The sequence below is a fragment of the Hemitrygon akajei genome, unplaced genomic scaffold (assembly GCF_048418815.1).
Source record: "Hemitrygon akajei unplaced genomic scaffold, sHemAka1.3 Scf000171, whole genome shotgun sequence".
Classification (NCBI taxonomy): Eukaryota; Metazoa; Chordata; class Chondrichthyes; order Myliobatiformes; family Dasyatidae; genus Hemitrygon; species Hemitrygon akajei.
In genome coordinates, this window is record NW_027332057.1 from 65,583 (window position 1) to 87,657 (window position 22,075).

At 46.4% G+C, this 22,075-nt stretch overlaps 1 protein-coding gene across 1 annotated transcript; it reads left to right on the forward strand.

Moving 5' to 3' along the window:
- Positions 1–287: 287 nt before the first annotated feature.
- On the forward strand, positions 288–18,132 carry LOC140724178 (uncharacterized). Its single transcript, XM_073038661.1, has 3 exons — positions 288–356; positions 6,104–6,270; positions 15,271–18,132. The coding sequence occupies exon 3, from the start codon at positions 15,666–15,668 to the stop codon at positions 17,391–17,393; it is 1,728 nt and encodes a 575-aa protein (XP_072894762.1). The 5' UTR covers positions 288–356; positions 6,104–6,270; positions 15,271–15,665; the 3' UTR covers positions 17,394–18,132.
- The last annotated feature ends 3,943 nt before the right edge of the window (positions 18,133–22,075 follow it).

Consider the following 22,075-nt stretch of genomic DNA (forward strand, 5'->3'; position numbering starts at 1 on the left):
CCCGTAACTCTGAGAACCGGGAGGTGGAGAGATGGGGACGGGAAGATACAGCAGGAAAAATCAAAAATGTAGCTGGTGTAAAATGCGGCAGGTAGGTCGGACAGCGTGTGAGGGGCGAGGAGCTGAATCACCGGTTCAGGTGGGAGACCCTCCACCCGTCACGTGATCCAGATTCTCACTCCCATTTCAAACGCAGATCTGCAGCATCTGAGGTTTTCGCTTCCGAGGCCCCGCCCCCGCTCTCACAGTCTCCGGATGGGCGGGGTTTTCTTTCCGTTCTCTGTTGAAGCGGATCGTCTGCTGGGAGCGGATGGTCCGATCGCTGTCTCCGGGGCAAATTGATCACGTTCTCATCGGTGAGTATTGAGGCCGGTCACTAGGGGTGAACGCGACCGACAATTTCACATCGGTGAGTACTGAAGCCGATCCCGGGGGAGGGGAAACTGATGCTGGGCAGAGAGTCCCGTTAACTTCCCTGAACTGGCGGCCTCGTCCCGCTTCCTGGACACAACCTGTCGTGCTCGGTCCGGGTTATGGGACCTTTACACCGAACCGCCTGAGGTGATCCGCCGCTCAGCCCCTGGTGTTCTGGTCCCAGGAGCGGGATGAGGTGGTGATGCCGAGACTGAACCCATCCATTAAGATGTACCTGGGGAACTTTACCTCCATCACCCGGCCCGGTATCGGATCCAAACTTCACCTGGATCGACGCCTGGGGTCGATAATTGTTTTACATATTTCCAGCACACTGGAAGCGGCCGTTCGGCCCGTTGTGTTCTTGCAGACTCGAGCGTTAAACAGAGTAATCGCACCCTCGGGACACTGCTCCACGTGTATGAGGAATTCATCTTTCCCCCGTTCAGACAGGACAGTGAGATCCAGATCTCTCACGTCCTCCCGTGGTGCTGGGAAGTTTATTTCCATCTTCTTTCCATGACTACGACTTGTCAAAATACTGACAGCTTTTCCCGTCATCTGGCCCTATTAATGCGAGAATTAACTATTTTTTTCATTTACCCGAGTTTCTCTGAATTGTGCACACTCCGGAATTTCCAAAGGAGCAACCCAGGCTGTTTAATAATTCCACACGATGAAATGGGGAATCTTTATTTTGTTTTCCATGTACAGAGGTTGAGTGAAAATCGAGTCTCCGGTATTCTCCACACAGATCAATACATTGCAGCAGTACATTGAGGTAAAACAAATCATTCTGGTTACAGAGAAAGTGCAGCGCAGGTAGATATGTGGTGCAAGGTCACATCGATTTAGACTGTGAGGTCAGGAGTCCACTCGTCACGCTGTTCGCTTCTAACAGCAGAATGGACACCGTCCTTGAGCCCGGTGGCATGTTTCTGTTTTATTTTATCTTCGCCCGTATGGGGCATTAGAAATGAGAATGTTCAGGGTTATAGGGATCTTTCATTATGTTGTTTGCTTTACTGTGGTAGTGAGAAGTGTAGACAGAGTCCATGGATGGGAGGTTGGTTTCTATGATGTGCTCAGCTGTGTCCACAGTTCTGCGCTATTTCATTCAGTTAAAGGAAGAGCAGTGGCCATACGAATATATGAAGAATCGGGATGGGATACTTTCTGCGGTGCATTGATAAAGTGTGTAGAGTAGAAAAGGGCATATACCGAATTTCTTCTTGTTTGTTCTGGCTTTGTTATATTGGAATCTGTTATCTACTCGTGCGTACTATTATTTCAGGGTCTGTGTATTGCGGGAGGAACATCAGAGATCGCCCTTGATCCCATTGTCCCATCTGGGTCCATTTGCTCATCCCCTGCCCATCTTGTTCAACCTCCGTCCGGCCTGTAAGCCACCACCTCAATGATATATATCAACCATCTTGTACAACCTCTGTCCGGCCTGTATTCCACCACCTCAATGATATATATCAACCATCTTGGTCAACCTCTGTCCAGCCTTTATCTCACCATCTCAATGTGAAATATCAACCATCTTGTTCAACCTCTGTCCAGTCTGCATCCCATCACCTCAATGGTATATATCAAACATCTTGTTCAACCTCTGTACAGACTGCATCCTACTAACACAATGATATACATCAACCATCTTGTTCAACCTTTGTCCAGTCTGTATCCCTCCACCTCAATGATATATATCAACCATCTTGTTCAATCTCTATACAGTCTGATTCCCTGCACCTCAATGGTATATATGAACGATCTTGTTCAACCTCTGTCCAGCCTGTATCCCACCACCTCAATGATATATATCAACCATCCTGTTCAACCTCTGTCCAGTCTGTATTTCACCAATGATTTTTCATCAACAATCTTTCTCCTGCCGTTGTCTTCATTGTGATGTATTTTGCCTTACTGAGTTATTTCTGAAATCGCTTTTTTTTGTTACCAGAAAATCCAGAGAATTTGTTGAATGCAGCACAAGGAAGTGTAAAGGCAGCCATTACAATCTTAGCTTAAACGTTACAAAATGGAAAAGGAGGGAATATGGTGTTGAAATATTTATCAGCCATGGTTGAGTGGTGGAGCAGACTCGATGGACCGAATTTCCTAATTCTGTTCCTCTGTCTTGTGTCTTTCCATGACTGGACGATGACTCTTACCATATCAGGTTTTATTACGTGTGAGGGACAATTACAGATTTGTTCACTGAGGGATGTCCCAGTGGGTGTTGTAGGGACCGGTGCTTGGAGCCCAGTTGTCCCCAAAGTGAGTCAACTATTAGACCGAGGAACCAAATTCAACATTTCCAAGAGCAAACACGAGGTAATCTGCAGATGTTGGAAATTACACACAAAATGCTGGTAGAACACAACAGGCCAGGCAACATCTATAAGGAGAAGCACTGTCGACGATTCGGGCCTAGACCCTTCTTCAGGACTAATTGAAAGGAGAGATACTAAGATATTTGAAAGTAGTGAGGGGGGGGGGGGATGCGAAATGATAGAAGGCCGGAGGGGATGGGATGAAGCCAAGGGCTGGAAAGGTGATTGACGAAAGTGATACAGAGCAGGAGAAGGGAAAGGATCATGGGACGGGAGGGCTCAGGAGAAAGAAAGGGGGAGGGGGAGCACCAGAAGGAGATGGGGAACAGACAGGGTGATGGGCAGAGAGAGAAAAAATGAACACACAACTAAGTATGTCAGTGATGTGGTAAGAAGGGGAGGAGGGGCATTAACAGAAGTTAGAGAGATCAATGTTCATGCCATCAGTTTGGAGGCTACCCAGCCGTTATATAAGGTGTTGTTCCTCCAACCTGAGTGTGGATTCATCTTTACAGTAGAGGAGGCCATGGATAGACATATCAGAATGGGAATGGGACATGGAATTAAAGTGTGTGGCCATTGGGAGGAGCCGGGATCGGGATCACTCTCTGCGGGCCGAAGATATCACTTTCCCATCGGTGAGTATTGAGACCGATCCCGAGCGGGGAGATCTGATGTTGGTCGTGAGCCCCGAACTGTGGGCCAATTACTCATTTAGTACCCAGTGATATGTCCTGGTCAAAATTGTGTCTACTTCACTTAATCTGCATTGAATGATCCAAACCAGGAGCCCAGGCCGTCTGTTTCCGCAGAATCGAAATGGTACTCCCGCCAACAGGTCATGTGAGGCTGTGTGCCGCAGATCTGCTCCGCCCTCCGCTTTGTGACGCAAGATCACGTGGTGTGTTGCAAGTTCCCGGATGGGTGGTGATGCTTTCTCCGTGTTGTGTTCGGGAAATCTGATGCTGGCCCCTGAATGCCGTTAACTTCCCCGAACTCTCCTCGCTTCCTGAGGCTCCTCGCATTTGTCCTGGAGCTTTATGGCTGTTGTGTCTTCTCCCGGAATGGGGTGGGTGAGAAAGGTGAACGTCCCAGGTTGTGGGCATCTTTGATTTAAATGCCTGCTTTACCGAGGGACTCGGAAGTCTAGGGGGCAGAATGATTTCTGTGATGTGCTGAACTGTCTCAAAAAGTCTCTGCAGTTCCTCACAGTCACGGGCAGAGGAGTTACCATGCAAAGTGTGAAGTATCTGGATGGGGAATTTTCTATGGTGTGTTGATATGGTGAGCGTCAAAGTATATCTGGCAAAGTTCTTATTGTTTGCTCTAACTTTGTCATTTTAGAATCTTTTATGCAGCAGTATATACTATTAATTCAGTATCTGTGTATTGCTGGAGGACCATCAGTGATTGTCCTTGATTCCTTCACCCACCTGGTTCCATCTGCTCATCCCTGCCCATGTTGTTCAACCTCTGTCCAGTCTCCTAACCTACACCCCGCCCTACATCAACTATCTGGGTCAACCTCTGTCCAACCTGTATCCCACACCTCAATGTAATACATCAGCAATCTTTCCTCCAACCGTTGTCTTCATTGTGAAGTGTTCTTTTGTACCTTTGGCCTCAGTGAGTCATTTCCAGAGTCGGTTATTGTTAGCTGGAATGCCGGAGAGTCATCAGGTCCCAGTTCTGTTGTGCATTGGTGTGGAGGTGACTGGCTGACACACTGCGGCATTTTACTGGCAGCAAAGAGTACTGGGAGAGTTGATGCTTGGGCTATAATCCTGTGATCGGTATTCCAGGCATATGGAACTGTTGATGATTTAGCTTTGACATTGGATTTTGCTTCTACAGATGGGGCTGGATAGTCGTCCTTCTGCAATAAAGCAGTAATTTCGAGCAGCTGTACATTGGTTGTGTGGAAATCCGGGATTGTCAGATGGGAGGGGGGACGATGTGTGAGACTCTCAGGGTTGTTAAATGACAGGTTCAGCTGTTTGACCCTGTGAGGCTGGGAACTAGATATTACAGTTTTTGATCCAGGTAAAAAGGACCCGTGGAACGAGCTGCTCGGGCTTATGAGGTGTTGAGAGAATATTCGTGGTCTGGAATCAGATTTTTTTTTCTGGAGCTCCTTTGGAAGCTAAGACTGCTGCCGAGGAGAAGATGGGTTACCAGTCCATCCTCACAGGGAGAGGCTATGAGTGAATGTGCTGATCCGTATTTGCAACAGTAGAAATAGACTCGTGAGTTTTGGTGTTAAAACTGTGTTTGGAAATCCCCCCCCCCTTCACTGTCATCTGCCTGTCACCCGGTGGAAATCAGGCAGAATTTCACGTTGCTGGAGGTCTGCACTAAAAACTGTAAACGTTTGAAGTCATTCTGATGAAACGTTATTAATCTGAATTGTAAAGTTTGTTCCTCTCCCCCCAGTTGTTCCTTACCTGCTGAGAGTTTCTGGTAATTCCAGCTTCTTTTTATTACATTCACCCTAGACTGGTTTATATTTTCCGAAATGGACCTGATTTAACCTGGAAATGGAAATGACTCGTTCTGTGATAGGAGAACAGTAAAGAAAGCACAACTTTTCCCTGTCAATTATCTTGGTACCAATTTGTCTGTTATTCCAGGAAATGTGTTCAGTGCAGTTATTGCTAAGAAGATTTACAAGAATAATCTCAGGGATGATCAGCTTTATGTATGAGGAGCATTTGATGTTTCCGGACCTGTGCTCAATGGAGTTCAGAGGGTCGATGGTGGTGGTGGGGGGCGGGGGGAAGTGTGGTTAAGTAAACCTACCGAATGCTGAAAAGCCTGGATACAGTGGACATAGAGAGGATGTTTCCATTAGACGGAGTGTCTGTAATCTTACAGCACAATCTCAGAATAAAAATGCTTCCCTTTAAAACTGAGATAAGAAAAAGAATGTCGCCAAGATGTCTGATCTGTAGAATTTGTTGCCGCAGAGGTAGGTTGAGGCCGTCATAGAGTGTATTTATGACATAGATTAATATATCCATGATTGCTAAGTCAGTTCAGGGTTACAGAAGGAAGGCAGGAATATGGTGTTAAAATTAATCTCAGCCATGTTTCAGTGGTGGGGAGACCAGATGGATCGAATCAAATAATTCTGTTCCTGTGTCTTATGTCTTAACATGACTGAATGATGGCACCTTCTTATCCCATATCATTTTGTGACGTGTGAAGGTCAATAGAAGGTTGTTCACTGAGATCATTATATCTGCCTTAAAAGTTTAAATATCAGTCAGTTTTGTTCTTAGTAACATTTAGTAGAAATGTTTGGTTCTCCTTTTTATTGCTAATGAGCTTCATTATATTTCATGTTAAAGTCAGACCTGAGGTGAGAGGTTTATTGGAAGAAAAACCCCAACTGGAAGCAAACCACAGATGAAGATGCGGGAACAGCAACAAGTGAACCAGCCCGAGGATTAAGAGCATCAACTGGAGAGGACTCATCTGAATCGGAGATTCCAGGATTCAGTCGGGAGAAAGTTTGGTGAGTCTCATTTACTCAAACACATCAGACATTTCATACCTGTACAAAGGAAAGTAGGAAATAGTTAGAGTGAGACTGAATGTGCCCAGAAGTAACGGTTATGCCTCTGTCAGACCCAGTTCCAATCACTCCAGGTCTGGTAATATGCTTCGAGCAGCACAGCCATTTAAAACCAGTCCCTCTCCCTCACAGTGTTTACTCAGTTCCAGATCTTGCATCTCCTGAAGTAACTTTTGGTCAGTTCTGAGTGGGGAGAGGGAAAGAGAGGGGAATGTTTATACTGACTGTCTTTCAAAAAGAGTAATTGTTTGAACTTGCTGCAAACTCTCTACCCATAGCCTGCACTTTCTCAGCTAAGTTAATGACATAGATGACGAGTAGCAATGGGCATAGCCCCAGGAAATGTCACTAAGCTCAGGACTCGAGCTCAAGAAACAGCCTCTTACCCTCTGCTTCCATCTGTTTGCAGACCCTGGGGCTCTGTAACAAACTCAATATTAACAGGAAGATTAGTCAGTGATTAAGATGATAAGAGAATTGTGGCCTCCTGAAAGGACACGCGAGCTGAGCTGTCTGGTTCATTGGACCAGATCCGCCCTCGTTGACAATGTAATTTACCCCTTGCCCATCCACCCAGGTCATGTTACTTCCGATCACCCACAGTACCCCAACCACCCTCCATCCCACCAGTGGCCCCACACCCTTCTGACCATTCACCCCACACCGACACATAGACAGTCCCCCTTCACCCACATCAACCCTCCTAGTTTGGAGAACCAGAGCAAACTGATCCCGCAATCCTGACTTAATGCAAAACTAAATCCAGGGATGCAAGACTGGAGAGCGCGGAGCCTCCAGCTGTCCGGCAAGGTCCCGACCCTTTCCCACTGCCACCGGCCATCTATTTACACAAACCAGAGATCAGCCCCTTCCTCACATCATCTGAACAGGAAACACCCCAGCATTAGCTGCGGTTGATATCGTGCTGCGACTTGCAGTAGCTCCCCTCATACGGTCAAACTCCCCGCTGTCAGAAATGGAGACCGGAACCGTATGGGGTCAAACTACTCCCCGCTGTCCAAAATGGACACCGGAACCGTAAGTGGTCAAACACCCCGCTGTCGAAAATGGAGACCAGAACCGTACGCGGTCAAACTCCCCGCTGTTGGAAATGGAGACCTGAACCGTATGTGGTCAAACTCCCCTCTGTCCGAAATGGAGACCCAAACAGTACATGGTCAAACTCCCCGCTGTCCGAAATGGAGACCGGAACTGTAAGTGGTCAACTCCCCGCTGTCTGAAATGGAGACCGGAACCGTACGTGGTCAAACTCCCCGCTGTCGGAAATGGAGACCCGAACTGTACGCGGTAAAACTCCCGGCTGTCGGAAATGGAGAACAGAACCATACGTGGTCAAATGCCCCGCTGTCCGAAATGGAGACCGGAAACATACGCGGTCAAACTCCCCGCTGTCCGAGAAGGGGACCCGAACCGTATGCGGTCAAACTTTCCGCTGTCGGAAATGGAGACCGGAACCGTACGCTTTAAAACTCCCCGCTGTCCGAGAAGGGGACCCGAACCGTATGCGGTCAAACTTTCCGCTGTCGGAAATGGAGACCGGAACCGTACGCGGTCAAACTCCCCGCTGTCGTAAATGGAGACCCGAACCATACGCGGTCAAACTCTCCGCTGTCCAAAATGGAGACCGGAACCATACGCGGTTAAACTCCCCGCTGCCCGAAATGGAGACCGGAACCGTACGCGGTCAAACTCCCCGCTGTCGTAAATGGAGACCCGAACCGTACGCGGTCAATCTCCCCGCTGTCGTAAATGGAGACCCGAACCGTACGCGGTCAAACGATCCGCTGCCCAAAATGGAGACCGGAACCGTACGTGGTCAAACTCCCCGCTGTCGGAAATGGAGACGGGAACCATACGTGGTCACACTCCCCGCTGTCGGAAATGGAGACCGGAACCGTACGCGGTCAAACTCCCCGCTGTTGGAAATGGAGACTGGAACCGTACGCAGTCAAACTCCCCGCTGTTGGAAATGTAGACCGGAACCATACGCGGTCATACTCCCCGCTGTCCGAAATGGTAATCAGAACCGTACGTGGTCAGACTCCCCGATGTCCGAAATGGAGACCGGAACCGTACTCGGTCAAACTCCCCGCTGTCGGAAATGGAGACGGGAACCATACGTGGTCAAACTCCCCGCTGTCGGAAATGGAGACCAGAAACATACGTGGTCAAACTCCCCGCTGTCGGAAATGGAGACCGGAACCGTACGCGGTCAAACTCCCCGCTGTCGTAAATGGAGACCCGAACCGTACGCGGTCAAACGATCCGCTGCCCAAAATGGAGACCGGAACCGTACGTGGTCAAACTCCCCGCTGTCGGAAATGGAGACGGGAACCATACGTGGTCACACTCCCCGCTGTCGGAAATGGAGACCGGAACCGTACGCGGTCAAACTCCCCGCTGTTGGAAATGGAGACTGGAACCGTACGCAGTCAAACTCCCCGCTGTTGGAAATGTAGACCGGAACCATACGCGGTCATACTCCCCGCTGTCCGAAATGGTAATCAGAACCGTACGTGGTCAGACTCCCCGCTGTCCGAAATGGAGACCGGAACCGTACTCGGTCAAACTCCCCGCTGTCGGAAATGGAGACGGGAACCATACGTGGTCAAACTCCCCGCTGTCGGAAATGGAGACCAGAAACATACGTGGTCAAACTCCCCGCTGTCGGAAATGGAGACCGGAACCGTACGCGGTCAAACTCCCCGCTGTTGGAAATGGAGACTGGAACCGTACGTGGTCAAACTCCCCGCTGTCGGAAATGGAGACGGGAACCGTACGTGGTCACACTCCCCGATGTCGGAAATGGAGACCGGAACCGTACGCGGTCAAACTCCCCGCTGTTGGAAATGGAGACTGGAACCGTACGCAGTCAAACTCCCCGCTGTTGGAAATGTAGACCGGAACCATACGCGGTCATACTCCCCGCTGTCCGAAATGGTAATCAGAACCGTACGTGGTCAGACTCCCCGCTGTCCGAAATGGAGACCGGAACCGTACTCGGTCAAACTCCCCGCTGTCGGAAATGGAGACGGGAACCATACGTGGTCAAACTCCCCGCTGTCGGAAATGGAGACCAGAAACATACGTGGTCAAACTCCCCGCTGTCGGAAATGGAGACCGGAACCGTACGCGGTCAAACTCCCCGCTGTTGGAAATGGAGACTGGAACCGTACGCAGTCAAACTCCCCGCTGTTGGAAATGGAGACCGGAACTGTACTAGATAAAACTCCCCGCTGTCCGAAATGGAGACCCGAACCGTACACGGTCAAACTCCCGGCTTGGAAATGTAATCGCATGGTGGATTTGTTTGGTGACTTGCGAACATACGTGATTAACGACCCTGCAACTAGGGACTGAATAAATATTTAGTCTAACAATTCTAATCAGACATACCATCTACTCGCCTTTCTCTCTCACCCCTGGCTACTTACCACCTCTCCCTCACCACTCCCTCCTCCCAGTCCCTCTTCATCATCCAGCCCTCTACCCCAGCCCTTACTTCTTTCTCCCTCTCGCCCTCACCATCTTGCCTCTCCCTGATCGCTTCATCATCGCCCCTCACAATAGTCCTTGGTTCTTCACCTTTCTCCCTGTCACCCTTCTCTAACACTCTGTTACACCCCTATTCGACCAGTCTCCCACTCTCTATCACCCTTTCCTCGCTTTCTAGTCTCACCACTGTCTCTACACTATTAACAAATCGTACTCCTCTCTCGTCTCTCTTCATTTCTTCACTCTCTCATGCCTCTTTTAATTTCTCTCACACTCTCTCGCCTCTATCCATCTTTCTCTTACTCTTCCATTCTCTCTCCCATCCCACAATCCCTGTCCCTACCCCATCACCTGTCATCCCTATCCCAATCTCAGTTGCCTTCTGTCTTCCCCTCTCCATCTCCTCCTCTCTCATGTACCCTCTCACCTCACTCAAACTCGTCTCTCTCACTCACTCACCTCTGCCTCTTTGTAACCTTCTCCATTTCTAACCCTCTCCCTCGCTATCTCTCTCCCAGTGTCCCACACTCTCCCCCTCACTCTCCCAAGCAATCTCCCTGCTGACACCCGTATCCCACACTGTCTTACCCTCTCTCTCACCCTCTAAATGCACCGCTCGTCCTAAGTGTTCCCCCTCTTCGCTCTCTCTCACTCTCTCTCAACACTCCCCGGTTCCCCTCTCCCTCCCTCCCTCTCTCCCTCTCTCTCCCTCCCAATCGTCACACCCTGCGCTCTCCACCTCATCCCATACTGTACATACATCAACAATACTGAAATGCCAAGTGCCTTTTGTAACTGGGATATTTCTGGGTTTCAGATCCTCATTAATGGTCTTCTTTATATGAGGATCAGCAGGATCCTGGGGTCCGAGTCCATAAGGCACTCAGAAAAGTTACGCAGGTTGACTCTGTAGTTAAGAAGACATACAACGCATTAGCTTTCATCAGTCATGGGATTCAGTTTAAGCGCCGAGAGGTAATGTTGCAGCTATGTAGGACCCTAGTCAGACCCCACTTGGAGTACTGTTTTCAATTCTGGTCGCCTCACTACAAGAAGGATGTGGAAACCATAGAAATGGTGCAGAGGCGATTTACAAGGATGTTGCCTGGATTGGAGTGCAGGCCTTATGAGAATAGGTTGAGTGAACTCCACCTTTTCTCCTTGGAGCGACCGAGGAGGAGAGGTGACCTGATAGAGGAATACAAGATAATGAGATGCATTGATCGTGTGGATAGTTAGAGGCTTTTTCGCAAGGCTGAAATGGCTAGCACGAGAGGGCATAGTTTTAAGGAGCTTGTAAGTAGGTACAGAGGAGATGTCGGGGTAGTTTTTTTTTACGAAAATGGTGTGCGTGGAATGGGCTGTCGATGGCGCTGATGGAGGTGGAAACGATAGGGTCTTTTTAAGATACTGCTGGATGGCTAGATCCGTAGACCCAAAGAACACGACAACACAGAAACAGGCCTTTTGGCCTTTCTTGGCTGTGCCGAATCATTTTTCTGCCTAGTCCCACTGACCTGCAACTGGACCTTATCCCTCCATACCCCTCTCATCCATATACCTGTCCCAAGTTTTTCTTAAATGTTAAAAGTGAACCTGCATTCACCACTTCATCTGGCAGCTCATTCCACACTCCCAGCAGTCTCTGTGTGAAGAAGCACCCCCACCGCCGCCATGTTCCCTTTAAACTTCTCTGTTTTTTTTTCACCCCTAGCCTCAGTGGAAAAAGCCTGCTTGCATTCACTCTATCTATGCCCACCATAATTTTTTACTACTCTATCAAATCACCCCTCATTCTCCTACGCTCCAGGGAATAAAGTCCTAACCTATTCAACCTTTCTCTGTAACTCAGTTTCTCAAGTCCCGGCAACATCCATCTAAAAGTTCTCAGCACTCTTTCAACCTTATCAATATCCTTCCTGTAATTAGGTGACCAAACCTTCACACAATACTCCAAATTCGGTCTCACCAATGTCGTATACAACCTCACCATTACATTCCAACTCTTATACTCAATACTTTGATTCATAAAGGCCAATGTACCAGAAGCTCTCTTTACAACCCTATCTACTTGTGACGCAACTTTTAGGGAATTATGAATCTATACTTCCAGATCTCTCTGTTCTACTGCACTCCTCAGTGTCCTATCATTTACCTTGTATGTTCTACCTTGGTTTGACCTTCCGAAGTGCAATACCTCACACTTGTCCGCATTAAACTCCATCTGCCATTTTTGCAGCCCATTCCTGCAAACGTCTGCAACCTTTGAAAACCTTCCTCACTGTCAACTACACCTCCAATCTTTGTATCATCAGCATATTTGTTGATCCAATTTGCCACATTATCATCCAGATCATTGATATGGATGGAAAAGAACAATGGACCCAGCACTGATCCCTGTGGCACACCACTAGTCACAGGCCTCAATTCAGCGTATCAATCCTCCACTACCACCCTCTGGCTTCTTCCATTGAGCCAATGTCTAATCCAATATACTATCTCTCCATGTATACCTAGCAAATGAATCTTCCTAACTAACCTCCCATGTGGGACCTTGTCAAAAGCCTTACTGAAGTCCATGTATACAACATCCACTGCCTTCCCTTCATCCACTTTCCTGGTAACTCCCTCAGAAAACGCTAATAGATTGGTTAAACATGACCTATCATGCACAAACCCATGCTGACTTTTCCTAATAAGTCCCTGTCCATCCAAATACTTGTAGACCCTATCTCTTAGTACTCCTTCCAATAATGTACCTACTACTGATGTCAAACTTACCGGCCTATAATTTCCCGGCTTAATTTTTGACCCACTTTTAAACAATGGAACTACAAGAGCACCTCCGGCACCTGACCCGTGGATATCGACATTATAAATATTTCTGCCAGGGCCCCTACAAATTCAACACCAGTCTCCTTCAAAGTCCGAGTGAATACCCTGTCAGGTCCAGGGGATTTATCTACTCTGATTTACCTCAAGAAAGCAAGCACCTCCTCCTCTTCAATCTGTATGTTCCATGACCTCCCGACTTGTTTGCCTTGTTTCCATAGACTCCATTCCAGTTTCCTTAATAAATACAGATGCAAAAAAAAAACCCATTTAATATCTCTCCCATTTCTTTTGGTTCCATACATAGCCGACGACTCTGATCTTCAGGAGACCAATTTTATCCCTTATTATCCCTTTGTTCTTAACATACCTGTAGAAGCTCTTAGGATTATACTTCACGCTGACTGCCAAAGCAACCTCATGTCTTCTTTTAACCCTCCTGATTTCTTTCTTAAGTATTTTCTTACTCTTTTTATACTCCTCAAGCATCTTATTTCCTCCCTGTTGCATGTAAATGTTATACATATATCTCTTCTCCTTTATCAGAGTTCCAATATCCCTCGAGAACCAAGGTTCCTTATAGTTGTTCGTTTTGCCTTTAACCCTAACAGGAACAAAAAAAAAAAATCTGCACTCTCAAAATTTCTCCTTTGAAGGCCTCCCAATTACCAATCACATACGTGCCAGAGAATAACTTGTTCCAATCTACGCGTTTTAGATCCTTTCTCATTTCTTCAAATTTGGCTCTTTTTCCAGTTTATAACTTCATCCCGAGGACCAGATCTATCTTTATCCATGATCAAGTTGAAACTAATGACGTTATGAACAATGGAAACAAAGTGTTCCCCTACACACACTTCCGTCACCTGCCCTAACTCACTTCCTAATAGGAGATCTAATATTACATCCTCCCTAGTTGGTATATCTATATATTAATTTAGAAAACTTTGCTGAACACATTTCACAAACTCTAACCCATCTAGACCTTTAACAGTATGGAAGTCCCAATCAATGTGTGGGACTCCCACACATTTTAGACATCTTCTTTTAGACATCCTGATTTACTTCTTATGTGTTCTCTTGCATTTCTTATGCTCCATACGAAACTGCCTGCCCATCCCTGTTATGCAACTCCATTCATTTTGTGCTTCACCAGGGTCTCAATATCTCTTGAAATCCATGTTTTCCCTACAGTTTCTATCTTTACCTTTTATTCTGACAAGCACATACCCGCTTTGTACTTTCAAGATTTTACTTTGAAGGTCTCCCATTTACCAAGCACACCTTTGCCATAAAGCAGCCTGTCCCAGTCTACAGTTGCCAGATCCTAGTGTCATTATTCCAGGTGTTGATCCATGTCCTGAACACATCCACCTTTCCTACGCTGCTCCTTGTATTGAAATATTCAGGGCTCAGCATATTCACTGCACCATGCTCAACGTTTTTATTCCTGACCTTGTCTGAGGACTGAACAATAACTGTCTGCACAACCTGTCCACTCTCCTTTGTGTTATTCAGACTCCCATTCCCCCTGCAACTTTAGTTTACCCCCACCTACCCCACCTCCCAGCATGCAGCTCTATCACCCCTTTGGCTTTCCTCTCCCAGATCAATAAAAAGGACGTTCAGACCATGTACAGGCAGAGAGGAATAAATGGGGCACTTATGAACTACATGAAATTCAAGTGAACTCTTATGAAAGAAATAAAAGAAGGCATGAGGTTGCCCCAGCAGACAAGGTGAAGGAGAATCCTAATGGATTCTGCAGATATGTTAAGAGCAAAAAGATTGCAAGGGAAAAATTAATCCTCTCGAAGATCAGAATGGTAATCCATATGAGGAGACAAAATAGATGTGGGAGAGTTTTTCCTCATCCGTATTTACACAGGAGATGGACACAGAGTCTATAGAAGTGAGGTAAAGCTTCATGGACCCTGTACAGATTACAGTGGTGGAGGCGTTTGCTGTCTTAAGGCAAATTAGTGTGGATCAATCCCCAGGGCCTGACAAGTTGTTCCCTGTGACTCTGCGGATGACAAGTGCAGAAATTGTAGCGGCCCAAGCACAGATATTTAAATCATCCTCAGTGACAGGTGAGGGACTGGAGGATTGGAGGGCAGCCAATGTTGTTCTGCTGTTCAAGGAAGACTCTAAAAATAATCTATCAAATTGTACATTGGTGAGTCTGACATTAGTACTGGGAAAGTTATAGGAAAGTATATGCAGGAACTGGATCAAAGTATTTGGATAGATGTGGACTGATTAAAAATAGACAGCATGGCTTTGTGCATGGTAGGTCATGTCTAGCCGATCTTATAGAGTCTCTCGAGGAAGTTATCAGGAAAGTGGATGAAGGCAAGGCAGTAGATGTTGTCTACATGGACGTTAGGAAGGCACTTTGCAAAGTCTCATATGGGAGGTTGATCCAGAAGGTTCGGTCACTCAGCATTCAAGACGAGATAGTAAATTGGATGAGACACAGTCTTTGGGAGAAGCCAGAGTGTGATGTCAGATCACACCTTGGTCACTAAAGTGATCTCATCTGAAATGTTGTACTACACCCATTGATGGATTTTGTAAATCTTTTTACAGGTTAAAAACGAGAAGGAATTTGTCTTCAGGAATCTCAAAAACGGCACGCCAATTTTGCTGTCTCTATCTAGATATTTATAAAGTGGAGTCGTCCGTCCTTCCTGCTCAGACTGTGGGGAGGGATCCACTAGGTCATCTGGCCAACTGTCAAGCCGGTCATTTTCCACAGGAGAAAGGCCGTTCACCTGCTCAGACATTGGGAATGGATTCACTCGGTCACCTCAATTGAAGTTACATCAGCAAATTCACGCTGGGCAAGAACGTTCACCTGTTCTTTGTGAGAGAGGAGATTCAGTCGGTTATCCCACCTGTGGACACAACAGTCAGTTTCCATTGGGCAGAGGCAGGTCATCTGCTGAATTTGTGGGGAGGGATTTACTCGGTCATCTCACATAATGGCTCTCCAGAGAGTTCATTCTGGAGAGCAGCCGTTCACCTGCTCGGACTGTGGGAAGGGATTCACTAAATTAACTCCCCTACTGAGACATCAGTCAACTCACGCTGGCGAGCGGCCATTCACCTGCTTAGACTGTGGGAAAGGATTCACTCGGTCATCCACCCTACTGAGTCATCAGCGAGTTCACACTGGGAAGAAGCCATTCACCTGCTCGGACTGCGGGAAAAGATTCACTCAGTCATCCAACCTACAGAGTCATCAGCGAGTTCACACTGGGGAGAAGCCGTTCACCTGCTCAGAATGTGGAAAGGGATTCAGACAGATATCTCACCTACTGAGTCATCAGCTAGTTCACACTGGGGAGAAGCCGTTCACCTGCTCAGAATGTGGGAAGGGATTCACTCACTCATCCCATCTTCAGGGACACCGGCGAGTTCACACTGGGGAGAGGCCATTCACCTGCTCGGACTGTGGGAAGGGATTCACACAGTCATCTAGCCTTCAGAGTCATCTGCGAATTCACACTGGGGAAAGGCCGTTCACCTGCTCAGAATGTGGGAAGGGATTCACTCACTCATCCCATCTACAGAGACACCAGCGAGTTCACACTGGAGAGAGGCCATTCAACTGCTCGGACTGTGGGAAGGGATTCACACAGTCATCTAGCCTTCAGAGTCATCTGCGAGTTCACACTGGAGAGAGGCCGTTCGCCTGCTCAGAATGTGGGAAGCGATTCACTCGTTCATCCTACCTACTGAGTCATCAGCGAGTTCACACTGAGGAGAGGCCATTCACCTGTTCCGAATGTGGGAAGGGATTCACTCAGTCATCCCACCTACAGAGTCATCAACGAGTTCACACTGGGGATAAGCCGTTCTCCTGCTCAGAATGTGGGAAGAGATTCACTCATTCATCCGACCTACTGAGTCATCAGCGAGTTCACACTGGGGAGAGGCCATTCACCTGCTCGGACTGCGGGAGGAGATTCGCTCAGTCATCCAACCTACAGAGTCATCAGCGAGTTCACACTGGGGAGAAGCCGTTCACCTGCTCAGAATGTGGGAAGAGATTCACTCGTTCATCCGACCTACTGTGTCATCAGCGAGTTCACACTGGGGAGAGGCCGTTCACCTGCTCAGAATGTGGGAAGAGATTCACTCAGTCATCCCACCTACAGAGTCATCAGCGAGTTCACACTGGGGATAAGCCGTTCACCTGCTCCGTCTGTGGGAAGAGATTCACTCTGTCATCCAACTTACTGGTACATCATCGAGCTCACAGTGGTGAGAAGCCGTTCACCTGCTCAGAATGTGGGCAGAGATTCACTCTGTCATGCAACCTACAGACTCACCAGCGAGTTCACACTGGGGAAAGGCCGTTCACCTGCTCAGTCTGTGGGAAGGGATTCACTCGGTTATCCCACCTACAGAGTCATCAGCGAGTTCACACTGGGGAGAAGCCGTTCATCTGCTCGGTCTGTGGGAAGGGATTTACTCACTCATCCACCCGACTGAGTCATCAGCGAGTTCATACTGGGGAGAAGCCGTTCATCTGCTCCGTCTGTGGAAAGAGATTCACTAAGTCATCCAACTTACTGGTTCATCATCGAGCTCACACTGATGAGAAGCCATTCAACTGCTCAGAATGTGGGAAGGGGTTCACTAAGTCATCCAGCCTTCAGAGTCATCTGCGAGTTCACACTGGAGAGAAGCCGTTCAGCTGCTAAGAATGTGGGAAAGGATTCATTCAGTCATCCCAACTACTGGCACAACAGTCAGTTCACACTAGGGAGTGGTCGTTGTTATGAATCCTTAGGTTTCGTTTGCTGTGGACTGTTATTTTATAAGAGAGAGAGAGAGAGTCTGACTTGCAACTTGTTTAAGTCGTTCGCAGCTTGTTTAGTATTAACCGAGGACACAGGCACTCAGAGTCAGGCAGAAACGAAGGAGGGGAAATGGAACAGTCGACAGAAAGGAACTAGTAGCCAAGGGTCACTATTTGTGACTTTCCTATGCCCACAAGGGTGGGTTAATTATCGATTCGGCATAAAGTACATCGAATGTGTGGTGGTCATCTCGTTTGATCCATGAGAGTGGATCTGATTTGGGGTATCCTGTGAAGACCACTGATGCGTTACCCCTTGTCTGGGTGTGGTGTGGTAATACACTTGAAGACAATACGCCTTGTGACAAGTCACTTTCGGTAATCATTTGTATGTGGATTTGGAACGACGGTTAAAATCTACAGCGACTGTTCTCTCGTTTTACCACCGTGGAACCTATGGAATTCGACATAATTGCCTTCTCTCGACATTTAACCTGGATTACAAATATCTCTTTCATCACCTATTCCATGAATGAACTGAACTTTCATACATTACCAAGCCTCGATTCCCCTAATCTCAATAGTTTGGGAGTTAAATTTATACACACATATACACATTACCCTGTTAACTTTTGTTTATCTTGCTCAAGTTTCTATATAATAAGTAGATACTAATAAAGATAGTGGTTTTTACATAAAAACCAGACTCCAGTGTGAACTCTATTGCCGCTTGTTTGTTTCTAAAGTGATATGGTTCGTAATAAAATTGGGGCCTGCATCCGAAATATGTACTCATTTGGGGCGTATTGATTGATTTATTATCGATTTCATTGGGGAAATCCCATTTGATTTATTTGTGTGTGGAAAATCAGCAGCGGATGCTGATAGGATTGTGGAAGCGCCAACCTCTGAGGCATTAGATGACGCCAGAAGTATTGAGTTGTTGAGTATTGCTAGAAGGTTAAAACTTGCTAAGGTGAAATCGACAATGAGGAGGGCACAGATGCAGAGGATAATAGCTGAACATTATGTATCCGAGGGAGTGTTTAAAGTGGAGGAGTTGGAGGTGTTTCCTGAAAGTAAACCTCGTGAGCTTGAGCTCCCGTAGAAGTTAGAAAATCTAAAGATTTAAGCTACGGTAAGGTAGAGGCAATTTGAGGCCAGAGAGGCAGAAAAACAGAGCGTGGAAGCAGAAAGACAGAGGCTGCTCGAGCTGGAGAGGATAGAAAGATTGCAGGAAAGGTATTCTGGTGATAAGTTTGAGGCCAGTCGGAAAGTTAAATTGGTACCTGCGTTTGACGAGGCAGAGGTTGATAAATACTTTCAGCATTTTGAGAAGGTTGCTCAGAGTTTAAAGTGGCCAAACGAGGGTTGGCCTATTCTCATTTCATTCATTTTTCAATCTTTTTATTGATTTTCCAATAAAAAATACAAGTCAGCGGAGGTTTTAGCAAACAGATAATACGAAAGACATATAAACGGCAAATAAGTATATATTGTGAAAATCAGATAGGTAGTTTTTTTACTGTGTCATGTAACACCATTGTCCTGAAAAACGTTGTCTCATTTTTACTAGGTACTGTGCCAGCAGTTATGGTCGAAATGACAATATTAGTGATTAGACTTGACTTGAAGTAGAATGTTATGCTGTTATAAATATAATCAAGAAACCACAACTCCTCTTAACAAATCAAAAAATAAAATGGCCTATTCTCTTACAAAGTGTGATTAAGGGGAAGGCTCAGCAAGCCTATTCTGCTTTGACAGTTGATGAATTAGCTAATTATGACATAGTGAAACAGGCTGTGCTCAAAGCTTACGAGTTGGTTCCAGAAGCATACAGGCAGAAGTTTAGAAATTTGAGGAAATCTATCAACCAGACTTTTATGGAATTTGCTTATGAGAAGTTTATGTGTATTACCCACTGGTGCACATGTAAAAATGTGAATGACGATTTTAACAGCTTGAAAGAGTTGGCTTTAATTGAAGAATTCAAAAGTTGCATCCCTGATGACATAAAGACGTATTTAGATGAAAAGGATGCTGCCACTTTACAGGAGTCTGCTAGATTAGCAGATGAGTTTGCTTTAACTCATAAGGTTAAGTTTATCCCAAATAAGAGTTTCCAAAAGAGTAGCAGGGATAACCAGGGTAAACCAGAAATTAAAGCTGGGACTAGTGACAAGAGTAAAAATGAAGGGAAACAGTTGAAGGAGAAATATTCTGGTCTTACTTGTTACTATTCTAAGAAAGCTGCTCATATGATGGCTAATTGTTCCGTCCTGAAGAAGAAAAAGGAATAGGAGGCAGTCCCAAATACCCGTGGTCAGTATGTTGAATCACCTATAAACCCACAGGGTTCTGAACATTCTGTTGAGGCTCAGTTAAGGACTGAGAGGTCTGACCGAGTTAAGAAGGGGTTCGATCATTTTATGTCAGATAGATTTCTATTAGTAAATGAAGGGTTAACCCCGGTACCAGTGAAAATTCTTCGGGATACTGAGGCTTCACAGTATCGTTTGGGTGGATGCTGCTTGATGTGTCCCCTGTTACAAATCAGTACCCCGAAATAGCAGACAGTACACAATATGTGATTAAACGATTGAGCTTTATAATTCTTACTTTGACCATAGCATTAGTAAAGAATTTTTTTTTTAAAAAAGAAAAAGGGCCCACTCTCTCCATTTGAATCTTCTCATCTCTCCCCGGCAAAAGACCGCTGTAATATCTCTTCCAGACTCAAAAGAAAGAATACTTCTGTCATTGGATAGCCCCGCACTCCAAAACCCTGTTATCTCTGGTCGTAACCTAAACATTGCTGCTCCAGAGAAGCCATTACCTCAGCAGTGAAACATTACAGAGAGGCCGTTACATGAGCAGTGAATCCTGTGACACACTGCCGGGTTCACACTGGGGTTAAAGCTTCAGTAAGCTGCGTGCTGGATATTTGTCCATCACCATTGCTGAATGCACTTTCGAGAGTGACTGTCGATGCTGAACTCTGCAATTATTGCTGCTGCTCACCACACCCAGTTCTGCACCCTGGTCACTGGGCATGACAGGAGTTTCTTCTGCTGCACATTCAACTTTCATGGGACTGGAGGTTAATATTCTAGATCTGTGACAAATAAGTCAGTTTGTTTTAAACTCTGGATTTGGTACTTAGTGAATTTATAACACAGCTATTGTACTCAGGCCTGCTGGACCCGGCTAGTGATTCTGCTCCACGACAGTCCTTATAAATCCTCCCCTGTTGTTCATCTGTCACTCTCCCTGTGGTGACGGGTTCCAGTCACCATTCCGTGGGTGAAATTCCCTTGAATTTGCTGCAGACTGAACAAGTCGAGCTTACTGCAGTTCTGTCTGAGATATTGCTCGCCCCTCAAATTTCCGGGCTGAGGAAGACTGACATTGGGAGTTAACCTCCTTATTCAGGGCTCATTTGCACATTCTGGGTCATTTTCTCTGCTTCTGAAAGGTTGCTAGCGAACCCCACTGTCCTAAAGACTGATATCGGAATGGAAACCCTCAGTTTGGATGTTCAACGGAGCAGGGTCAGAAACCAGAGGTGAGTCCGCACAGGGCAGAGTTTGAGGCTCTGGACGATGGTCGGGTTAAGAATGTGATGAGGAGAAGGGAAGCAGCAGCGGGGTGTGGCAACGAATGACAGAGTAGCAACATTTGGAAGCAGATGGACAGAGAAAATCTTTCGTTTGTCTGACTGATGAGAGAAACAATGCCTGTGGTGAGGTGCCCCATTGTCTGGAGGCACATGTGTGTGTTGAGAATGGTTATATCTATTGAGGGAGTTGTTCCTGCTTGGTAATCCTATAATATTATAGGATATATATATCCCTAACTGAATCAGGCTTGAATTTATGTTGCCATACTGAAGTTATGGTGGTCATTTATAAGTTTATATTTTAAAGCAAGATTGTGGTGAATGATATTTGCCACTTGATTGTAACTGCATTAGTAATCAGATTGAGTTAAACTGCTGCAGGGTCCTGGAATATGTTGGATTGTGTCTGGTTTCTCCTGGCATTTTCTGCATTGATTGCCTTGTTTTACTGTAAGTATTTTTCTCCCTTTGGTTGAACACCTTGTCCTGTATTTCCGCATGAACCCCTCTGTTTCTGGGAAAAGGTCTCCAACTCCCAGTCAGGTGCTCGATGCTTCCTTGTCACCATCTAGTCTGCCCAGATCGTTAGGATGTCTCCCATGGAGGGTCATACTCATTCCACTGGTTAATGTTTTCTTCCAGAGTGATGATTCATTTTTCTGAGTTGGCCTCTCATTTAATCATGCCACTCGGAATTTACAACCCTTAGTCACTTCACATTGTGTCAGTTTCACAATTAATTCACGGAAGCAATCACAGTGTCGCAACCAGGGACTGCACTTGGCTGTCGTAATCACATTGTAAATAAATTTAAAAGATGTTTATTTTTAAACCTGTTGAAACCTGTCCCCGTGGAGTCGGTAAATTGTATTAAAACCCCAGGTATGTGCAGCCTTGACATTTCATTCCTGGAGATCGCCTGTGACACACGGGGACAAACCACTGGCCAGAGAAAATGCCTG

What these genes read in the sequence shown, in the direction of transcription:
- LOC140724178 (XM_073038661.1), top strand. Translation starts at nt 15,666, where the DNA reads ATGGCTCTCCAGAGAGTTCATTCTGGAGAGCAGCCGTTCACCTGCTCG.